Source organism: Chelonoidis abingdonii, chromosome 10 (genome assembly GCF_003597395.2).
Source record: "Chelonoidis abingdonii isolate Lonesome George chromosome 10, CheloAbing_2.0, whole genome shotgun sequence".
Classification (NCBI taxonomy): Eukaryota; Metazoa; Chordata; order Testudines; family Testudinidae; genus Chelonoidis; species Chelonoidis abingdonii.
In genome coordinates, this window is record NC_133778.1 from 40,576,364 (window position 1) to 40,597,407 (window position 21,044).

The 21,044-nt window shown below is 40.5% G+C and overlaps 1 protein-coding gene across 4 annotated transcripts in view; it reads right to left on the reverse strand.

Moving 5' to 3' along the window:
• CYBRD1 (cytochrome b reductase 1) overlaps positions 1-21,044 on the reverse strand; it is a 57,628-nt gene that overhangs the window by 13,734 nt on the left and 22,850 nt on the right. Inside the window, exons 5-6 of one of the 4 annotated variants that reach the window (XR_012656647.1) lie at positions 16,613-16,717; positions 11,423-14,520 (exon numbers count right to left, since the gene is read on the reverse strand). The exons of 1 other annotated variant lie outside the window; for it this stretch is intronic. Coding sequence is in view for 2 of the 3 variants with exons in the window: in XM_075070120.1 (XP_074926221.1) it covers positions 9,889-9,918 (30 nt within the window). In the remaining variant the exon portion in view is untranslated. Of the gene's footprint in view, positions 1-9,774; positions 9,919-11,422; positions 14,521-16,545; positions 16,718-21,044 lie in introns of those variants that run through there. 2 more of the 4 variants (XM_075070120.1, XM_075070121.1) reach the window with 2 other exon arrangements.

The following is a 21,044-nucleotide window of genomic DNA, read 5'->3' on the forward strand; positions in this document are numbered from 1 at the left end:
GACATCTTCAGAGAACTATCCATGATAACTCCAAGATCTTTTTCCTGAGTCGTCGTAGCTAACTTAGCCTCCATCCTATTGTATGTAGAGTTGGGGTTATTTTTTCCAATGTGCATTACTTTACATTTATCCACATTAAATTTAATTTGCCATTTTCTTGCCCAATCACTTAGTTTTCTGAGATCTTTTTGAAGTTCTTCACAATCTGCTTTGGTCTTTCATCTGCAAACTTTGCCACTTCACTGTAACTTGCATGGGTAAAGTTCAAGGGTCAGATTCCTCCACTGCTTGCACCTAAAATTCCCATTGATGTCAGTGGGAGCTCTGGATGTGAAGGATAGATTGGATTGGGTGCCTGGGCAATACTGGCCACATTTTGGGTGAAAGGCAAGAACATGAACTGGGCAGAGAATTGCTGTTGAATGACACAAGAGCCCTTGCTAGACCCGTTGCCGTGAACAATATGTACTGATGAATGGAGTACAGGATTCTGAACACAGTTTCTCCTTCCATGTGTTTCATTTATTTAGGAATGTTCAGAGGCTAATGGCCAAAATTCTGGCTCCATTGTAGTTGGTGGCAAAATACCCACCGACTTCAGTGGAGAAAGGTTTTTATAATGTGTGTATCACTCAGTAGTCCAGGGCCATATGTTCTAGAAATACATCTGTATGGGATGACATTTCTGGACAAGTTATATAATAGCTATCAAGCAGTTGGATCCTATAATAGAAATAAAGCTTCTCTGCTTCTTTCTAGGAAGAAAGTAGAACACTTTAAATATCAAAGGAGGGTTATTAGGTAGACATTGTTACAATTGCTTATGCAATTGGAGGTGCTATTTAAAACATCCAGTTTTATATTGAATAGATTCAAAAAAGATGTTATAACACATCCAGCTAAGATAAAAGGATCTTAAGTGTGTCCACCAATTTTGCACTCTCAACAAGCGATAGGCATAAATGCTAACATTTCAATATCTTAGATTGTAGACTCTTTGGGGCAGTGATTGTATTTTTATTGTATGTGTATATAGTGCTTAGCACATTAGGGTCCAAGTCCCATTATCTCTAGGTGCTACCACAACAGAACTACTTAATGATATTATCTGACTGCCTGATTTCTGAGTACACTTTGTTGCTAGCCATCTAGATACTAGCATTTGCACCTGCAGTTATATGAGTTCACAGAACCAGAAGCTGTTTTTCAAAAGCAGCCTGTAAAGTGTGTTACCTTCTTTTTCCAAAATAGCTAGCAGCAGCTATAGCTAAGAGCGCAAACAGTCCTCTGACCACTCCCCAAGTACAGGTCTCTGGTTGATGGAAATCTTGTAGCTTTGTTTAGGCCTTACAAGAGCAGGATTCTTTTTACTTGTGTTGTATTACTTTTTTTTTTTGGGCGGGGAGGAATCTTTTGTTCTAAAAGATATCTGAACTTTGCCCATATGGGCGTAGTCTCATTCTTTACTTGGTGCTGCTCTGATTGGCCTTTTATAGGCATAAAAAATTAAAATTCTGTAAGATAGAGATCTAAAATTATTTTTTAATTATGTCTGTTTAAATATTACTATGCTTAGGCAGTAATCAAGCTAGCATTACAAAATATTAATACAGCAAGAGAATAAAAGCTAAGTGAAAGCATTTATTGCTTTTCAAATGTTTATACCCTTAAAAGAGGAAAAAAATGTGGAAAAATTCCTCTTGTGTCTAATAACTTTGCAGGCTCCAAAGTACACAAGGGAGCTGAATCCATTCCAGAGAAAAACCTCAGGAATGCAAACATTTCACTAAATACAAAACAGTCCTGTTTTGACTTTCAAAAATTGTGTTATTGCAAGATCCCTAAATTACCAAAAAGCTGGAAGTCTTCTACATCCAAAAGTTGTGATGTGGGCCAATGGAAATATTTTACTTAACGTGTAGAGAAAAGCTAGTTATACTGTTTCAGCAAAGCTGAAGAGCATAATGTGATGTGTAAGCGGAAAAAAGAGCGACACATTTTGAGGAGTAAATTCTGTCCTCAGTTATACCAGTGTAAGTCTAGAGTAACTCCCTTCATTTCAGGCTCAGAATTTGACCCTTTATATTACATAATTAGAAAAGCTTCAAGTACAGAAGTATCCAGAAAGAAATAGCTGTACTGAACTCCAAAGTGTAAGATTAATTTCAGAGTGTATTAGGCCAGGTTTGTACTGACTTATAGCCCATGCAAGTAGTTTCTAGGTACCAGTGTCCTGCTAAATAGCAGGTTTATCAGTTCTCGTAGTTGTTGGGTGAGTGTCATGCTTTTAAGGTATATTCAGGTCACTGAACATCTGTTGTTCTGTTTCTGTCTATTTTCTTTGGTTGAGCATGTTGCCACTCAGTATCCTGCTAGAGAGCTTTTGTAGGTTGAGTTTCTGTGAAATGGTATTAGCTAAAGACTCTTAATCTCATCATGACCATCATCATGGCAAATCCTGAAGGGATGTAACCTTCTTGAAGATTGAGTGCTACCCAGATCAGTCTCTAGTTAGGTCCTTAAGACGATCTGCCTGGATATCCAGTCAGTGTCCATCATAGAATCATAGAATATTAGCATTGGAAGAGGCCTCAGGAGTTCATCTAGTCCAATCCCCTGCTCAAAGCAGGACCAACACCAACTAAATCATCCCATCATCATGGGTGATCTTATCCTGCTACCAAAGCTTTTGGCACCCATATAATTACCAACCATATAGTAGCATTTTTTGGTCTTCCATTGTAATATGTCAGTATCAAGAAAACTGCAAAAACCTCAGCAGTGCTGATGAAGATGGTTTGTAGGTTCGGCTGTGGATATTATTACTGATCTTGTCCTGCTACTTATAAGGAGCAGCTGATGAAGATGATGAGACTTGAGAATGTCAGTCTGGTGGTCTTCAGTCTTCCTCAGCCTCCATGTTTCACAATAGAGTTGATATAACTGTGGTTCTTTTCATCTGCAGCTTCACAGTAAGCTTGATGACCAACATATCCACAGAGACCACTAGAGGCCCCAGAATATGGCAGTGGCTTCTGCTATACAAGCATCCACATCTTTAGACATCCTCCAGCACTTGTCTGTAACACTTCCCAAGCATAAGATGGGTGCATAACTAGTTGGAAGAGGGTAGTTATCCATGGTTAGCTGTCAGACTGTGAGGAAGTATCTAGTGGGGTCTTACTGTGGTATGCCCTGGGTGTAGTTCTATTCAGTATTTTCATTAATTATTTGGATAATGGAGTGGAGAGTATGCTTATAAAATTTGCTGATGGCACCAAGCTGGGAGACGTAAGCACTTCAGAGGACAAGATTAGAATTCAAACCAACCCTGAAAAATTAGAAAATTGGTCTGAAATCAAAACAATGATAGTCAATAAAAATAAGTGCAAAGTACTTCACTCAGGAAGGAAAAATCAAATGCACAACTACAGAACGGGGAATAACTGTTTAGGTGGTAGTACTACTGAAAAATTTCTGGGAGTTATAGATCACAAATTGAATATCAGTCAATGATCTGATGCAGTTGTGTGTGTCATATGTAAGAATTTGGAGGTAATTTCCCCGCCCTATTTGGCACAAGTGAGGCCTTAGCTAGAGTATTATATCCATTTCTGGCCACCGATGTGCCCAGAACGATGGACAAATTGGAGAGGATAGCAAGAAAAATGAGAAAAGGTTTCAGAAACCTGACCTATGAGGAAAGGTTAAAAAAAAAGCTGAGAATGTTTAGTCTTGAGAAAAGAAGAGTGGGGGGGGAACTTGATAACAGTCTTCAAATATGATAATGGGTGTAACAAAGATGATTGTGATCACTTGTTCACCATGTTCTATAAAAGTAGGACAGGAAGTAATGGGCTTCATTTGCATCAAGGGAGATTTAGGTTAGGTATTAGGAAAAACTTTCCAACTATAAACGGCTAAATTCAATGCCTTGCATGGTGACAGGTTTCAGAATGGTAGCCGTGTTAGTCTGTATCAGCTGTAACACGGCTACCTTTCTAACTATAAAGATAGTTAAATACTGGAATAGCCTACCAAAGGATGTTGTGGAATTCCCATTGTCTAAACTATTCTTACAAATCTCCAACAAACACCCACCCACCAGGGATGGCCTAGGGTTACTTGTTTTTGCTTCAGCACAGGAGGTTGGACCAGATGACCTCTTGAAGCCCTACATCAGGACCAGCTCTAGGCACTAGCAAACCAAGCACGTGCTTGGGGAAGCACAATTCCAGAGGCAGCAGACCGGCAATTTTTTTTTTTTTTTGCTTGGGGAGACAAGCCTAGAGCTGGCCCTGCCCTACGTTTCTAAGATTCTATTTGACAGTTGACTCCTGCTTGATATCCTGTCCAGACAGGTTAATGCTGTGCTGGTTCTAATCTAAAACTGAAGGCTGTTTGATGGTAATGACTAGGGACAGTTTATCTACTTTCATTTAAACTTTGGTTAAAAAAGTTTCCTAATACTTGCCTAATAGCAGTGCACAGGGGGAGTGTCTGCCATTCTTCCCTGTATGCTTCCTTTACTTTCCTGTACCAAAGCTAGCTTACTGCTGCCCAGTTTATTGTGGGGTTATTAAATTATTGGGATATTCCAAAATGATACTTATCCCAGTGAGCAACAGTCACTGCAGTTGTGGCCTGTGCAGTCACCTTTCACACTTCGTTGTCCAGAAGCTATCTGCCTGAACAAGTAGTGCAGCACGCTACAGAGAGTACAATTGCAAGTCATTTTCATAGCAAAGCTTTTCAACCAGAACCCATTGAAATGCCCCAGTGTTCAGATGACTAGTCCTTTGAGGATATCTGTACCTTTGCCTTTAAACTGAGGAACATATCAACGCATAGCTGACAACTACCAAAATAACACCAACATGTATTAATGTCTGACTTAGCAGCTGTTTGCACACTGTTGCAAGGGGGAAAGGATGTGAGACATGCAAAAAACCAACCAACCAAAACAACCCAGGGTCACAATAGCATGTCTGCATTGCCTGTTACTATGTATCCATTCTACCAGGACATGGGCAGAATCGTCAGTAAAGATCCAGACGTTCAACCTGGCAGTAAATAATGCCAGAGCTCATAGGAGAGCCTTGTCTGGGTGAAGAAGAGAGCTAGAAGGAGGAAGATGAGAATAAGAGAGATCCTACCAGTCAGGAACTGTTTGCTGAGATGGCAACAGAAGCCCCAGAAGATGATCCGACTTTGCCAGAAGATGACCATACTCAGCAATTAAACAATCAATGTATATAGCACCAACTGATTTATTGAATGTAGACAAGAGCTACAGGGTTGGTGAGCTGGAAGACAAGGCTCCGAGGGGAGGAAGGAGGGAGCATGTACCATAATGGACTCAGATTTGCCTTATACTTCTCTCACCAACACCATGGCTGAAACAACATGCTATTATGCCATAGAGGGTACCCTAACTGTGTATGTCAGTTTATATTTTATTGTCAGATTGCTAGCTACACGCAGTTCATTTTGCAAATGGAGTCTAACAGGGAATTGCACAGCTGAATTAATGGAGTGGCAGACACACCCACACCCAAACCCACGCTTATATATGTCAACTATTCCCTTTTCACTAGGACTGTGCGTGCTTTTTTTTTAAAAAAAAAAAAAAAACAGCGTTGGTGTTTGTTTTGCTAACCAAAATGCTGGATAGATCTGTTTTTGTGTGTATTTTAATGTGTCTTATTATATGTTGCTATGTGGGGTGGAGGTAGGAAGCTGATGACTTAATGCTGTCTCTTTTCTTCATGACATAGCTGCTCTGATCCATTACATAGTGGATTAAAAACTGTCTGAGAGGCAGAAGGGAAGAGCTGTCAGCAACTGGCCTCCTGACTCTCTGCAGGTGTCCTGGTGTTGCAGTCATGTGTATGTATGAAAGTGACCACAAGGAGGAAGTGGAAGAAATAGAGTGCCCATCTACCCCTGAAAAGCAAAAGCAGCACTGTCCCTGTTACAAAAATCAGTTTTGTGCCAGTTTTTGTAAATGTGTAATGGCTACAAAAAGGAGCCATTAGTCAGATGAGACAGAGAAGTTATTGACACTAGCTGAGTCAATTGATCATGTGGTATCAGGTGAGTTCTGTAGTGCAGGAGAGAGAAGCGGGCACCTTTTTTCCCCCGTCACCCTTCCAGCACACCTTTTTGAGGCCCCTCAGCTCTTTGTAATCTATTTACATTACAGAGATGATTAAAAGGGAACTTAATCGTGGTCTGTAAGTACCTACATGGGGAGAAGAACTGATAGAAGAGATCCAGTGGCTGAAAGCTGAAGCTAGACAAATTCAGAATAGAAATAAAGTAAAATTTGACAGCAAGGGTACTTGACCATAGTAATAATGTAGGTAGGAATATTATACTTTGAGTTTTAAAATCAAGACTGGTGTCTTTCTAAAATATACAGTGTAGCGCCAACAGAAGTTATGGGCTTGATGCAAGAATTAATAGGTGAAATTCTATGGTCTGTGTTATGCGGGATCAAACTAGTGATCATAATGGTCCGTTCCAGCCTTAAAGTCTATGAACATCTCCTCCTAAAACAGGTGTCCTGGTTTTTCCACTTTGGAAGTCTGAGCACTCCGCAGGGAAGAAGGAGGAGGAGAGAGATGTGAGTATTGCCCATTTTTCCTCAGGCTCTGATCCCCCATCTCATGATGTTATGGAGGGAAGAGGGAAGACAGGACAAAGAGAAAGTGAGAAATAAAGGAGAGTTTGAGAGAGAGAGGAGAAGCCCCAAGTCTTCCCAGTTCCAAAAGGGAGAATTCCCAAACTCCCACTCTGAGAAAACAAGAGGTACCTCCTAAAGATACTACTGTAGGGAACAAGCCTGCCCCATGTGTCTAAACAAGCTGGTAGATGTCATTAGGCTTCCCCTAGATAGAAAACCATAGGCATAAGAGAGTCTATTAGGGGAGGGAGGATCATCAAGTCTTGTGAGAAGGGGCCTCCATGTGGTCAGATAAGCATACAAAAAAACCAGCTTAAGGCTCCCAACTAGTTTTTTCCTGGCTGTTCTCCTACTCTAATAACCACTTATTTCCAGGTCTGCTCTCCCTAAAGAAAGAGTCTCTCTTTTGACTCAGTGCAGGCTAGCCTTCTCACTACTAGTAGGCCTGGTTCTTAGTCACATATTCTCCTGCCATGTGACCTTGTACTCATTGCCTCCAAACTGGGGAGATGGTCTAAACCTGTCTCAGAAAATGTTGAGTTCCAGCCCCCTTAAAGGGTAGCTCACCCTGTGACAGATCCTAACGGCATATCACAAAAAATAAACATACAGCAGGATAGAGGGACATTTTGTATATGATTTTAATTTTAAAAAATGTGTTTCTTATTAAAGATATCATGTGCAATCCATCAGATATGGAAAATAAATCACAGAAGAACAAGGAATAAAACAGTACAATATGTAAGAATTTAGATGACACCACAAACCAATGCAGCTCTTATAGATTTACCATAATGTTGTTGATATATGTATATAGATACCTCACTTATACTTGTATCAGATTCTCTCTTTCCATACTTCAGAATGTTAGAAAACTATCTAAAACTGAATTACTAGAAAAATTGTGTGAATTTATAATACTGTCTTAAAGAACAGGGCTTTTGATTATCTGGTTTAATCTATTGAATTTTGGATTCAAAATATTTTTCTGGCTATAGATTCCATCTTGGAGTAAAAGATATAGAATATGTACCTCACACCTCATGCTAACAATTTTTAGTCATTTAGATCAATAATTTGAGGTCGAACCTGTTTTAATAAAGATAGACTATATAACCTATATGCAAAATACAGTGAAAGAGACTTCAATTTGTTCCCTTTACAGATTTGTTGCTTTGAAATAGAAGGATGGCAAGTTTTCTAAACCATTAACTGTTATTCTTTCATAGAATCATAGAACTGGAAGGGAGCTCGAGAGGTCATCTAGTCCAGTCATCTGCACTGGTGGCAGAACTAATTATCTAGACCATTCCTGACAGATGTTTGTCTAAACTGCTCTTAAAAATCTCCAATGATGGAAATTCCACAACCTCTTTAGGCAATTTATTCCAGTGCTTAACCACCCTGACAGGAAGTTTTTTTTTTAATGTCCAACCTAAACCTCCCTTGCTGCAATTTAAGCCCATTGCTTCTTGTCTTATCCTCAGAGGTTCAGAAAAACAATTTTTCTTCCTCCTCCTTGTAACAACCTTTTACATACTTTAAAACTGTTACCATGTCCCCTCTGAGTCTTCTCTTTTCCAACTAAATAACTCCAATTTTTTTCAATCTTCCCTCATAGCTCATGTTTTCTAGACCATTAATCATTTTTGTTGCTGCTGTTCTCTGGACTCTGTCTAATTTGTCCACTTCCTTCCTGAAATGTGGCGCCCAGAACTGGACACAATATTCCAATTGAGGCCTAACAGAGCAAAGTAAAGCAGAAGAATTACTTTGCATGTCTTGCTGACAACACTCCTGCTAATACATCCCAGAATGATATTCACGTTTTTTGCAACAGCATTATACTGTTGACTCATATTTAGCTTGTAGTCCTCTGTGACCCTCAGATCCCTTTCCACAGTACTCCTTCCTAGGCAGTCATTTCCCATTTTGTATGTGTGCAACTGATTGTTCCTTCCTAAGTGGAGTACTTTGCATTTGTCCTTATTGAATTTCTTTCTGTTTACCTCAGACCATTTCTCCAGTTTGTCTAGATCATTTTGAATTTTAATCCTATCCTCCACTTGCAACCCCTCCCAGCTTGGTGGTTCATCCGCAAACTTTATAAGTGTACTCTCTATGCCATTATCTAAATCATTGATGAAGATATTGAACAGAACTGGACCCAGAACTGATCCCTGTGGGACCCCACTTGTTATGCCCTTCCAGCATGACTGTGAACCACTGATAACTACTCTCTGGGAATGGTTTTCCAACAGTTTTGCACCCACCTTATAGTAGCTCCATCTAGGTTGCATTTCCCTAGTTTGTTTATGAGAAGGTCATGCGAGACAGTATCAAAAGCTTTACTAAAGTCAAGATATACCACATCTACTGCTTCCCCCCCCATCCACAAGGCTTGTTACCCTGTCAAAGAAAGCTATCAGGTTGGTTTGACATGATTTGTTTTTGACAAATCCATGCTGACTGTTACTTATCACCTTATTATCTTCTAGATGTTTGCAAATTGATTGCTTAATTATTTGCTCCATTCTTATTTCCCTTTTTATAGATTGGCACTATATTTGCCCTTTTCCAATCTTCTGGAATCTCTCCCATCTTCCATGACTTCTCAGAGATAATCGCTAATGGCTCAGATATCTCCTCAGTCAGCTCCTTGAGTATTTTAGGATGCATTTCATCAGGCCCTGGTGACTTGAAGACATCTAATTTGTCCAAATAATTTTTAACTTGTTCTTTCCCTGTTTTAGCCTCTTCTGATCCTACCTCATTTTCACTGTTATTCACTATATCCAATCACCACCAACCTTCTTGGTGAAAACCGAAACGAAGAAGTCATTAAGCACCTCTGCCATTTCCACATTTTCTGTTATTTCCTCCCGTCCCCCGTATTGAGTAAGAGGCCTACCCTGTCCTTTATCTTCATCTTGCTTCTAATGTATTTGTAGAATGTTTTCTTGTTACCTTTTGAATGCACATTACCTTGGTTTTTTTTTAAATCACTAGAATATTTGAAAGTTTTTAGTGACTAGAAATCTTAAGAGAAAAGTGGAACAGTTTGAGACGATATTTTTGGGGTGTCCCCCCCGCATGGCTGCCTGTTGCTTTCATGTGAAAGATTCCTGTTGATTTGACTTTTCATTCTTCTATGTGACGGATGCCAAGATTTACATGATTGCTGTGGGGAGCGACTGGATTTAGCATGAGGAAGAATAAGCGCTTTCCCCCTAGGGAGAAACAAAAAGGAAATGAGAGAGCGAGGCACATAGGCAATATTATCTGGAGCTATATTTCTGTTCAATTATTTTATTCAGCCTCTATTTTGGATTCTGCTGCAAGTAATAAAAGTCAGGACAGCTGTTGGCCTGGAACCAAGGTCTGAGATTAGCAAAGAAACTGTGTATTTTAGCCTAACTCCATCTGTACCAGTTGCCAGTCCATAATAGAAGTGACATAGTGTTTTTATTTAAAGCCAACCATGCTGCATTGTGTAATGTACGTATAAATAAGAAAGACTGCCATTAGAATTTGCCAGATGGAGCTTTCACTTGCATGCAGGGTTCTTCATCGAAAAGAAAAGAGTCATTGTAGAACTGTACATCATTACAGTCATTTTAGCAATTTGTTGTCGTGCATATGGTCTTTTTTGTGTTTTTAGATTTTTGGATTACAGGCTCTGAATGATAAAATAGAGGAAAAAACATTTCTGCTTATAATGCTTATAATGTTTAATCATCTACAGTTAGCCTTCAGGCTATTGTTTGTGGCTTACCTTACAGTAACTATGGAAAATATAAAGACTATTGAGATGCAGAAATATGTTTATGGTGCAGTGTTCCTCAGTGAGAGGATCTTCTTGGGTGAGTAGAGGGTACACATTGAGGAAAACAGATGGAGTGGGGAGTTTGAACTATGTGTGAGTTTAGCATTGAGGGGGCAGGGCCGCCCGGGGGGGGGGGGCCAATGTGGGTGGGACCCGCTGCCCAAAGTGCAGCCAGGTCTTCGGCGGTAATTTGGCAGTGGGGGGCCCCCGCCGCGGGTTTTCGGGGCACTTCAGCGGTGGGTCCCGGAGCGGAAGGACCCCCTGCCACCAAATTACCGCCGAAGCAGGGCCCCCCGCCGCCGAAGACCCCAGGCCCCCTGAGTCCTCTGGGTGGCCCTGTGAGGGGGTGAGTAGGCTTCTAAATGTAAATAGATGATTAAAGTAAATTATTAGAGGTTTTTCCCTAAGTGATTAAATAGAGCACATAAAAAAACTTTACTCTAACTATACTCAGAGTTTAAACCTAGTCTCACTAAGGCGGTAGCATACCTATTGCACAGTGACCGGGGTGGGCATTTCCCAGTTTACACTCAGAGTTTAAGACCAGAAGAGTCTTAAACTAATCATCTACTATGACTTCCTGTATATCACAAGCAAACAACCAGAATTAAAGTATTACAGCTACAGTTGCCAACTTTCATGTGGTAAATAAGCACCCCGACTTTCACAATAAGCCAAAAATCACTCTAATCCCATTTCAAAACAAGGTCAAAACAAGCCAATCCCTAAGAACCCCAACACTCTGTGACTGGATCCCCATGGTGTGCAGTCTGGGACTGCGGTGGGCCTGCTGTGCACCCGTGACTCTCTTCCCTCTTTGCCCCTGCTTGTGCCCCTTGGCCCGGTTGTCAGTAGCCAATCAAAAAAAAGAAGCAACAAGCTACAAGCCAAAAACTAGCCAACCAGCAATTCACAAGCCAATTAAGCCAAAAACAAGCCCAGTTTTTTTTGCGGGTTTGGCATGTTTGATTACAGCCCTCAGGAGATGAAACTATTATGAGCCACAGGCAGAGAATGGGAAGAACTGAGGTGCACCTATCCCCAAGGCACCTGCAATAGGAGGAAATTGATTTAGTGAGATTTACCTAGGTGATTCTAGCAAGTGACCCACCCTCAGTGTTGCAGAATAAGGGAGGAAGAAGAGAAAAAAGAAAAACAAAAACCCAATATCCGGGCCAATCTGACCTGGGTGAAAATTCCTTACTAGTCTCGAATATTGCAGTCAGTTACATCCTTGAGCGCATGAGCAACACCTATCTATCAGCCAAGCACCTGAGAGAGAATTCTCAGTGCCACCTCAGTGCATCACCTCACTCCGTCCAGTGTCATCTCCAGCCGTGGCCATCTCTGATGCTTCAAAGAAAGGAGGAACCTTACCCCTCTGCCCCCCCACCAATAAAATCACCCCCAAACACAGAGTACATCAAGGAGGAACAAATTTCTGTCCTTACCCCTACAGATGACTGCCTGCATATGACTATTTGTTTTTGTTATGCCCAAGTGGTGTACGTATGTGTCTGATGCAAACAGCTCATGGCAAAAGGCTAACAGCAGAGTGCCTCAAGGCTCTTTAGTAGTTCTGGTGTTACACAATATAGGTATTAATTATCTGGAAATTGAGATAAAGCAATGAAATAACAGAATTTGAAGGTGACACAAAGTTAATTAGGTTAGGACCAGAGAGGAGTGTGATAAACTTCAGAGGAACATAATCAACTTAGCTGAATGGGCAACACAAGGCAGATTAAGTTCAAAGTTAAATGCAAAGTAATGTACATTGGAGGGAAGGATTTGAACTACAGGTATGCTCACTTACTTACAGGGTTGTAAAGTAACCGTACCAATTCAGGAAAGGGATTGGGCATTACTGCAAACAGCTCAGTTTAGATCTCTGCTCAATGTTTGTAGCTGCAATCTGATGCAGTACGACAATTTCTATGTCCTATGTTCCTTTTTTGGGCTTGGAACCTGAGCAAGGATTAGCAACTCTCAGAGGTTAAAACAGAGATCACAGGGCTCTGTGGGGATTAGGGAGGACTCCTGAAGTGGGTGGTGGGGAGAACCGAATTCTTCTGTCAGTTACACACTTGCAACCTCATTGAGAGGCAAATTCTGCCTCACATTTTGCAGAAATAGAAGACACTGTCTGCAGTGAAACTGGCATGGTTCCATTACATGGGGTAGAGGACTATCTGTAAGGGCTCCCTCTTTGCTATGCAGTGGGACTTGGGGTAGGGATATGATCAGTGAATCTGGCATTATGTGCAACCACCAGCTGTACTCTCAATACAGAGGGGTAACAACCATAGAGACTAGAGCAGCTGAGGGTATCGCTGAGTACTACATCAGTTGTTGTCATTGCGGTGACCACTGCAGCGAGTTTTGTAGGGACCCTCCAACCTCAGCCTTCACAGAATACATAGACTGTACATTGACAGACAGGACTTGGTTTTGACAGGATATTGGTACGCTCTACAAAGGGAGTACTACCACATTGCTAGCTGCTGTACAGATTAGATATGAAGAAAAACAGGTCAGAGGTGTGGTTGAATTGCAAATACCAAAAGTGATATCTTACATGTTTTACATTTTTACTTGACTTAGTTTTCATTAAACACACTTGCCATTGTTTTAAAACTATATTGAAAGATATCAATTAAAAATACACTTTAAAAAGTTTATTTTTTGAAATTTGGTGTTTTTCTTAAAAACTTAGGAAGAAAGTTTGACAGAAGTGTGATTATGGATAGAGAGACCTTTATTTCTGCATGACCTAGATACTAAGTCTGGACAGATGAACTCAGTTCATGAGGGAACAATTTAACCAGACAGTATTGTAATTATATATTTTACTGCCCATTGGGAATCCTACATTTGGGAGATAATTTTTAAGTCCTGTCAACGCTAGGAAATTGATCTGTTCCACCAAGTCTCAATAACTGTGTCTACTTTGCACTTTTTGTTAAAATCTCTTCCCCTGGCACTAGCACCAGTGCAGTTCCACCAGTAACAGCAATGGTGGGAGCACTAGTGTAGACTGATGGTCCAGCATTTTTAAATACAGTGTTGCCTTGGTCTGCTCAGAACCAGTAGCCAGTCAATGCTGCCATTTGTGGAGCTGCCTGTGAACTAGTGCAGCAGTGGAAAATTTTAACAAAAAGATCAGTGTTAAAGCTGAGCATACCTGATACTCCAGGGCTGTATCTACACTTGATTTCTCTCACCATTATGTTATTGCGAGTTGAGATTCAGCAGTCACAGCATTAGTGGGAGAGCTATTGTATACTAGGGTCAGGTGTCCACTTTGTCATCTAGACCTGTTCTAAACAGGTCCAAAACAATAAATGTTCTGTCTATGTGAGTGCTTCCACTGTTGCTACCACCAGTGGATCTATATTAGTGGTAATATAATGATGGGAGATTAAAAAAGTCCTTCCAGTTTAGATACGGCCTTAGAGAACCAAGTATATCCAGTTTCAACACCCAGGACAAAGAGCTGTATCTATACCACCTTCAGGGTGATTTCTTGTGGTTAGAACTAATGTAAGTAAATCAATTTATTCATGTCTGAATATCAGTGACATCATAGCAGAATTTTTGGAAGCCTTTGTGATCCATCGCTAACTTCAAGCACATAGCAGCTGACCTTCCACATAACGTCCATCTGTTTCCTCATTGGTTGTCCCATGCATAAGGAACTGCATGGGAAAAAGAACAAACGTGCTTGTTGGAAATTTTAACAAATGAGCAATGAAGGCTGGCATCACTGGTGGAGCAGAAGTGGGAGTCAACATCTTGATAGTGTCTAAGAGATGATAGGGAGGTGGTAGACCATGAAGGGCCTTAAAAGTCAAGGTGAGTAGTTTGTGTTTGATGCATTGTAGGATGGCAGCCAGTGGAGAAATATAAACAGGGATGACGTGGGCAAAGCAACAAGCCAGGAACATTTTCTTTGCAGCGGTATTTTGAATGGGTATATGAGGGACAACACTGCATTTCTGAAGACCTGTGAGGAAGGGATTGCAGTAGTTGAGATGTGATAATGATGGCATGGATAATATATTTAGTTGTCTGGATGTTAGGGAAAGGCTGGATCTGAGGCCAGGTCTACACCACATGGCTAGGTCGACACAAGGCAGCTTACCTTGCTGCATATGTGTCTTCATGTAAATTTGGATCCTACCGATGTAAGTGCTCCGCTATGCCACCTTAATAACATCATCTCCCCAAGTAGTGTAGAGTCAGGGTTGATACAGTGGCAATGTAGACACTATGTTACTTACATAGACAGTTACTGGCTTCCAGGGGCTGCCCCACAATGACTCATGCTGACCGCTCTGGTCACTGTTGTAAACTCTTTTGGAGTCAGGTAGACAGGAAACCACCCCCTCCCATTTTAAAGCCCCATGCATTTTTGAAATTCCTTTTTCTGGTTGCTCAGCTTGGCAAGCACACCCAGCAGCTCTCCATTGTTGAGTGTAACTGCCCAGCTGACCATGCCAGCTACACAGTGCAGACATGCTCGTAGCCTGGATTACACAGGAGGTGGTGGATCTACTAGGTCTGTGGGGAGAAGAGGCTGTGAAGGCACAGATCCTATTCAGCTATAGAAATGTGGATATCTGTGATCAGATTGCTAGGGGGATACAAGAGAAGGGCTACAACAGCGACCAGCAGCAGTGTCACATGAAAGCCAAGGACTTGTGGCAGGCATACCAGAATGCCGAAGAGACCAACAGTTGATCTGGCGGAGAGCTGCAGACCGGCTACTTTTACAAAGAGCTGCAAGCCATCCTTGATAGGATCATCCCACCCCCCAAGAGCACCGTTGATTAGGATGACCAGATGTCCCATTTTTAAAGGGACAGTCCCATTTTTGGGGACTTTTTCTTATATAGGCTGTTATTACCCCCCACCCCCTGTCCCATTTTTTCACAGTTGCTATCTGGTCACCCTACCGTTGATATTTCCAAGGACCCTGAGTCACAGGCCCCTGCTATGAACAGCAAGGAGAAGGAGGAATGAGGCACAGGTGACCAGGGGATCCAGCTCTGCAGTGAGCCAGGACATATTTGACTCCACTGTAATCAGCCAATCCTGACAGTCGAGCACGAGAGATATTATGCAGGAAGAAGCAGTGAGATTTAGACATGGCCTGGATGTGAGGAACTAAAGAAAGGGCTGAATCAAAGATAACACTCTACATAAGAATGTGTGTGTTAACGGTCTGTGTGAATTGAGTGTTAAAATTGGTTTCAAAATTGCTTATGTAAACTTCACTAGTGATTTCCATGCTCTTTGGTGTTTGTGGACTTTTTGCAGATATGCTTAATGATATGTTACCTTTTGAATTGCATTTAGCAGCCTTAACAAAAATGAAGTGACATTATTGTTGTTATTGTGGCAAATTGCCGGTACTGTTCTGCTGGGTCTCACGCTTTCTCTTCTCTGGGGTAGGTTCAGGGCGCTATTGCTTGCCTCTGAACTAGTTCTTAATCACTCCCCTAGTGTCCTTGGAGGAGGGGAGTGGAGAGGGATGGACCTGGGCCCGCCCTCTACTCCAGGTCCCAACCCAGGGGCCCTGGGGTTGTGGTGAACCACTTGACTAGCGGTTTCTTCCCCTGGGTTACTTCCCTCTCATACCCGTCAGCTTGTGAAGGGCTTCTCGCCTCTCTTCTATACAAGCCTGGTGCCCCTTACCTAGGGTTTCTTCTGGACTTCACAATCCACCGCAGCACTCCTCCAAACTTTCTGTTTCTCTCTTCTCTTCTCTTCTCTTCTCTTCTCTTCTCTTCTCTTCTCTTCTCCAATCAAACCTTCCTCCTTCAACTCTCACACTGTCTGACTGAAGCAGGGGGTTTTTATCACATGACTGGAGTCAGGTGCTCTAAATGGCTACAGGTGCTCTAGTTAATCTAAAGCAAACCTTCCTCCCTTGGCAGGGAATAAGGCCCCCTGCTAACACTCTCATACTGCCCCCTGGCCATGCTGTATCACATTATTTAATATAACTTATGGTTTTCTTCAACTCCCATAGAGGTCAGGGACAAAACTGCCTTTGAATTCAGTGAAAGCTAGACATGTCCCTTGAGGCTCACCTCTATTTGCTGACCATGTGAGTACCACTGTAGATAAGGGTCGCAGGTCCTAGTACTTATATTGTATAAATTCTTTGGTACAGAGTCATTGTCTTTTTATATTATCTGCAAAGAGAGACACATGCAGTGTTATAAAAGCAGGAATCATTTGTGCAATTTTACTTGTTTGTAAATGTGCTGCATCAAGTTAGTAGCTATCATCCAATTTATTTGAATAAAAATATTCTGTCAGTAAATGGTCCCTAACATTTGAAGTTTCATAATAGTAAGCACTAAACAAAGCAATACCTGCAAAAACTTGGGCATATGTTTACATTTACATACGTGAGTAGTTTCATCAACTGAGGAACTACCCACAAAAGTATAATTGTAAAACCATCACTGAAGCCAGATCTTACTATTATTAACTTCAGTAGTACTACTCATTTTCATGAAGTTAAGCCCCTGTGTAAGTCGTTGCAGTATCACAGCTTAATATTGTACTTTAAAATAACAGTGAACCATAAAAGCCAGGAAGTTCTTAGATAAGGGTGAAATATATCATAGATACTCCCAGGCTAACTAGATTTTTTTTTGTGTGTGTCCTCTTGTGATTTGTTGCTGGAAGCAGTGAACAAAAATATTTTAGTCTTAAAAGTTCCTCTCCAGTATAACTTGTACTGCCTCAAAATTTCAGTATGTTACATCTGTAGCCATTGAATATTACAAAAAGGGCAAATTCTGACTTAGCTGTGAATTTTCATCTAGGTTCTCCATGTCAGACAGCCTCATAGTGCAGCATTCCCTGTCTTCATGGCAACTGAAGACAGACCAAATCTGTGCTCTCACACTGCCTTTAGGACTACCATTCAGAAAGAACTCTCCAGAAGCTAAAAAACATTAGCTTTATAAAAGTGCTATTCAGCTCAAACCATTTGCAGCAGAGCTGGGATTTCCTGTAGGAACACTCTCTTCCCTTTTCAAACTACTGAACAAGTGAGCAATAGTCAGATAAAACTCTGGATATAATGCAGTCTTCTGAGGGAGAGTCATACTGTCTGACATGGAGGGTCTGAGAAAGGAAAAATTCTGACTTGTGAATTTTCATTCTCAGTTCCCTCCATGTCAGACAATCTTCATGATGGAACATAGAAACAGTTCATTATCCCTAGGGCGAGAGAATTGAAAAGGAACTTGTCGATTACTGAGGCTTCTTGTTCTGTAACACCCTTCAACCAAATGCTGTATCAGCAGGAGTGAGGATGTCCACGCTAAAGTATCTGAGAAAGGGTGTGTATGGAATATATGTTAGGCAGAAGTGTCGCTAGCCATTTTGCTAGCCAGGACAGAAAATGTTTTCAGTGCCCACACCCCATGAGTAGCCAAGCAGTCCCTCTGCTGCCCACTCCTAGACTCAGTCCTGACAATAGGAGCTGTGCAGACCACCTCAGAAGGAGAGAGATCACACCACCCACAAAATTGCTGCTCTTTTCACTGATACAGAGTAATGAGAGGATTTGTACCTAGGGCTTTGACTCCCTCTGCTATATTCACCGGTAGGCTCTGTTCACATCTAACTTCTGCATTTCCACAACCTTAGGATGTTTGGATTCAGTCACTAGGGCAACAATACCACTGCTACCGTAGGAGGAAGATCATGGAGACTTTGGTGATGGAGGCCTGATTAGTTCACAGAACTACCATGTTTGAAATTTTCCTGCTTGCTCTGCAAACTGTGGGAATAAAGGCCCCATGCCTATAGGAGAGGGAGGGTATCTTTGGAGGGAAAAAACCTTCCTCGTTTCCATTATTCTCACTGGCACATAGGGTGACCAAACAGCAAGTGTGAAAAATCAGGACAAGAGGTGGGGGATAATAGGAGCCTATATAAGAAAAAGACCCACAAATCAGGACTGTCCCTATAAAACTGGGACATCTAGTCACCCTACTGGCACATGGACAAGGTCCACAATGAGGCAGTTGAGCATGTGAGTGAGGTCCATGTCAAGACAGTTTAGCAGGCTACAGGGAAAACTGTCTCCCTGTCAGGGTGTGGGAAAATCGATACTGAGACAGGTGAGCAGAGTGCATGGAAATGCTAAATGAAAGCTCATAACTCTCTCTGAAGGAATTTCTGCAGAGGAAACTCTTTTCTGCTATGCATCTCCCAGGCAGGAAGATACCAAAAGATATTTTTTCAAACTAATCTACAGGATAATTTTGTTCTACTTTGTAAGTTTGTCTGACAGTAGTTTCCTATTATTCATGTACATGTGATTATGGGATAAAAATTTTTTAAAAGCACTTACATGACTTATGAGCCTAATGCCCTTAGACTTTCAGTGAGATTAAGGCTCCTAAGTATTTACGCGACTTTGAAAAATGGGATTTAGGCAGGTTGTAAAAGATTACTCATAGTCATTTGTCCTAAAATCTCTCAGTAAAACTGCAAATAGACTTCTTTAGTTTAGGCCAAACTGAACAGGGTATCTTGTGGCCATTATTCTTGGGGTCAAGGTAACTCTACCTAAATGCCAGGTGAGAAGGTGGCAGTGCTACAGAACAGCTGGCAAAGATCACTATGAGGGGGGTAATAGTCTTATAGAATATAACAGCTTTATGGCCATATTCTTTTCTCCAGTATGTCTGTACAACTTCCACTGAAATCATTAAGTGGGGAATATGCAAAATTTCTCCCTTATTATACCATGATTATAATCAAATCTTTTAATGTTGCACCATGTATAATATTCAGCATGAAACTTACAGAGAATATTTACATTTTCAGTTACTGAATTTTCTTTGCACTCTTCACTATAACAATATATTTTATACACTGTAATTAAAACCCAAATCTGAATTTGTACCAAATTCAAACACTTGAGATTTAGTATCAGAATACACCTCTACACTAAGCAGTATTGCAAGCTTCAAAAATACTTTTTATTGACATACAAAAAAGAGTAAGGAAATATACATTGTAATAAAACATTTTTCTTTTCCTCTACAAATAAGCACTGCAAATGATAAAACATTCAGTTGCTTCAGTTCCTTATAAATAGGCTGAAATAGAGTAAAGAAATCTTATGAAATAGAAAATATTTTGGTAATATTCTTTTACCATCTCACTAAAATCCCAGGTTATAATTTTCACATACATTATTAATCCTTATTTACAATATCATATGCAATCATCTTTATTACCTGTGGCAGAGAAATTTACATGTAATTATTGTACGTTCAGCTATTTGGTTTTATTCAACTCCATTTTAGCTTAAAAATCATTACCACTACTTTAAATATTCAAAATAGAATTTATTTTTAGATCTAATTTTCAATAATGTATGCTGTCTATTGCTGGCATTCACTCAGGAGAGTGAATTTAGTTCTCAGTTTCCCTTTTGTTCAGTTGCATTCATGAGGAACAAAATGTTGTCATGTCTCAATGCCCAGTACTGCAGGAAAGTATTTAAATACATTAAAAGTTATGCTGTTTTCATTCAATTTAAAAGAAAATACTTGTTTGTTTTAGGTTTTGTAGCCTTCCCTGCTCCCTATTTATATATATTTTTACACAAATCTAAAGTTGGTGTCTAAGCTCTGTGACAGTCTCCCTTTAAAAGCCTAAAAGTTTAAAAGTTTAGAGGAACATTTTCAAACGCACAGTTAGGCATCCAGGTGAAAGTTAGTGAGAGCTGTGGTCTTAACTCCCATTTGTGCCTTTGAAAATGACCCTCAGCTTTCATATTGCTTCAAGACTTGAACTTGTTTTTGCACATCACATTTTACTAGAGGTAATACAAGTTATATATTTACAACATTTCAAACAGAGCAAGAATATGTGCAGTTTATTTATCTGATGTAAGATTTAACATGTCTGTGATGCATATTTCTTGACAAACTGCTCTGAGAAATACCCTATTAAACCCTATGATGAGAGGTAAGTAACCTGCTCCGCATACAGTGTAATAATTTAAATTAGGATGTGAGATTTCCACTGCCTTTTAGGAATTAATTAATTTAAAAGGTGAACATTTTTTTCTTCAGTCCTTAAAGCAGCTTTATTTTAAAGATATTTTTCCAGGAAGGAACTAAAAGAAGCATTTTTGAATTGGGATAGAAATGTTATTTTATTATCAGTTTAGAATGAGAGATTGTATAATGTATTTCATAGGAAGGGAAAAAAGTGATACTGTCCTTTTAAACAGTATAATTACAACTAATTTCAAGTTAATCTTAGGGTATGTCTACATGGTGAGATTATTCCGATTTTAATAAACCGTTTTGTAAAACAGATTGTATAAAGTCGAGTGCATGTGGCCACACTAAGCACATTAATTCGGCGGTGTGCGTCCATGTACCAAGGCTAGTGTCGATTTCCTGAGCGTTGCACTGTGGGTAGCTATCCCATAGCTATCCCATAGTTCCTGCAGTCTCCCTTGCCCATTGGAAT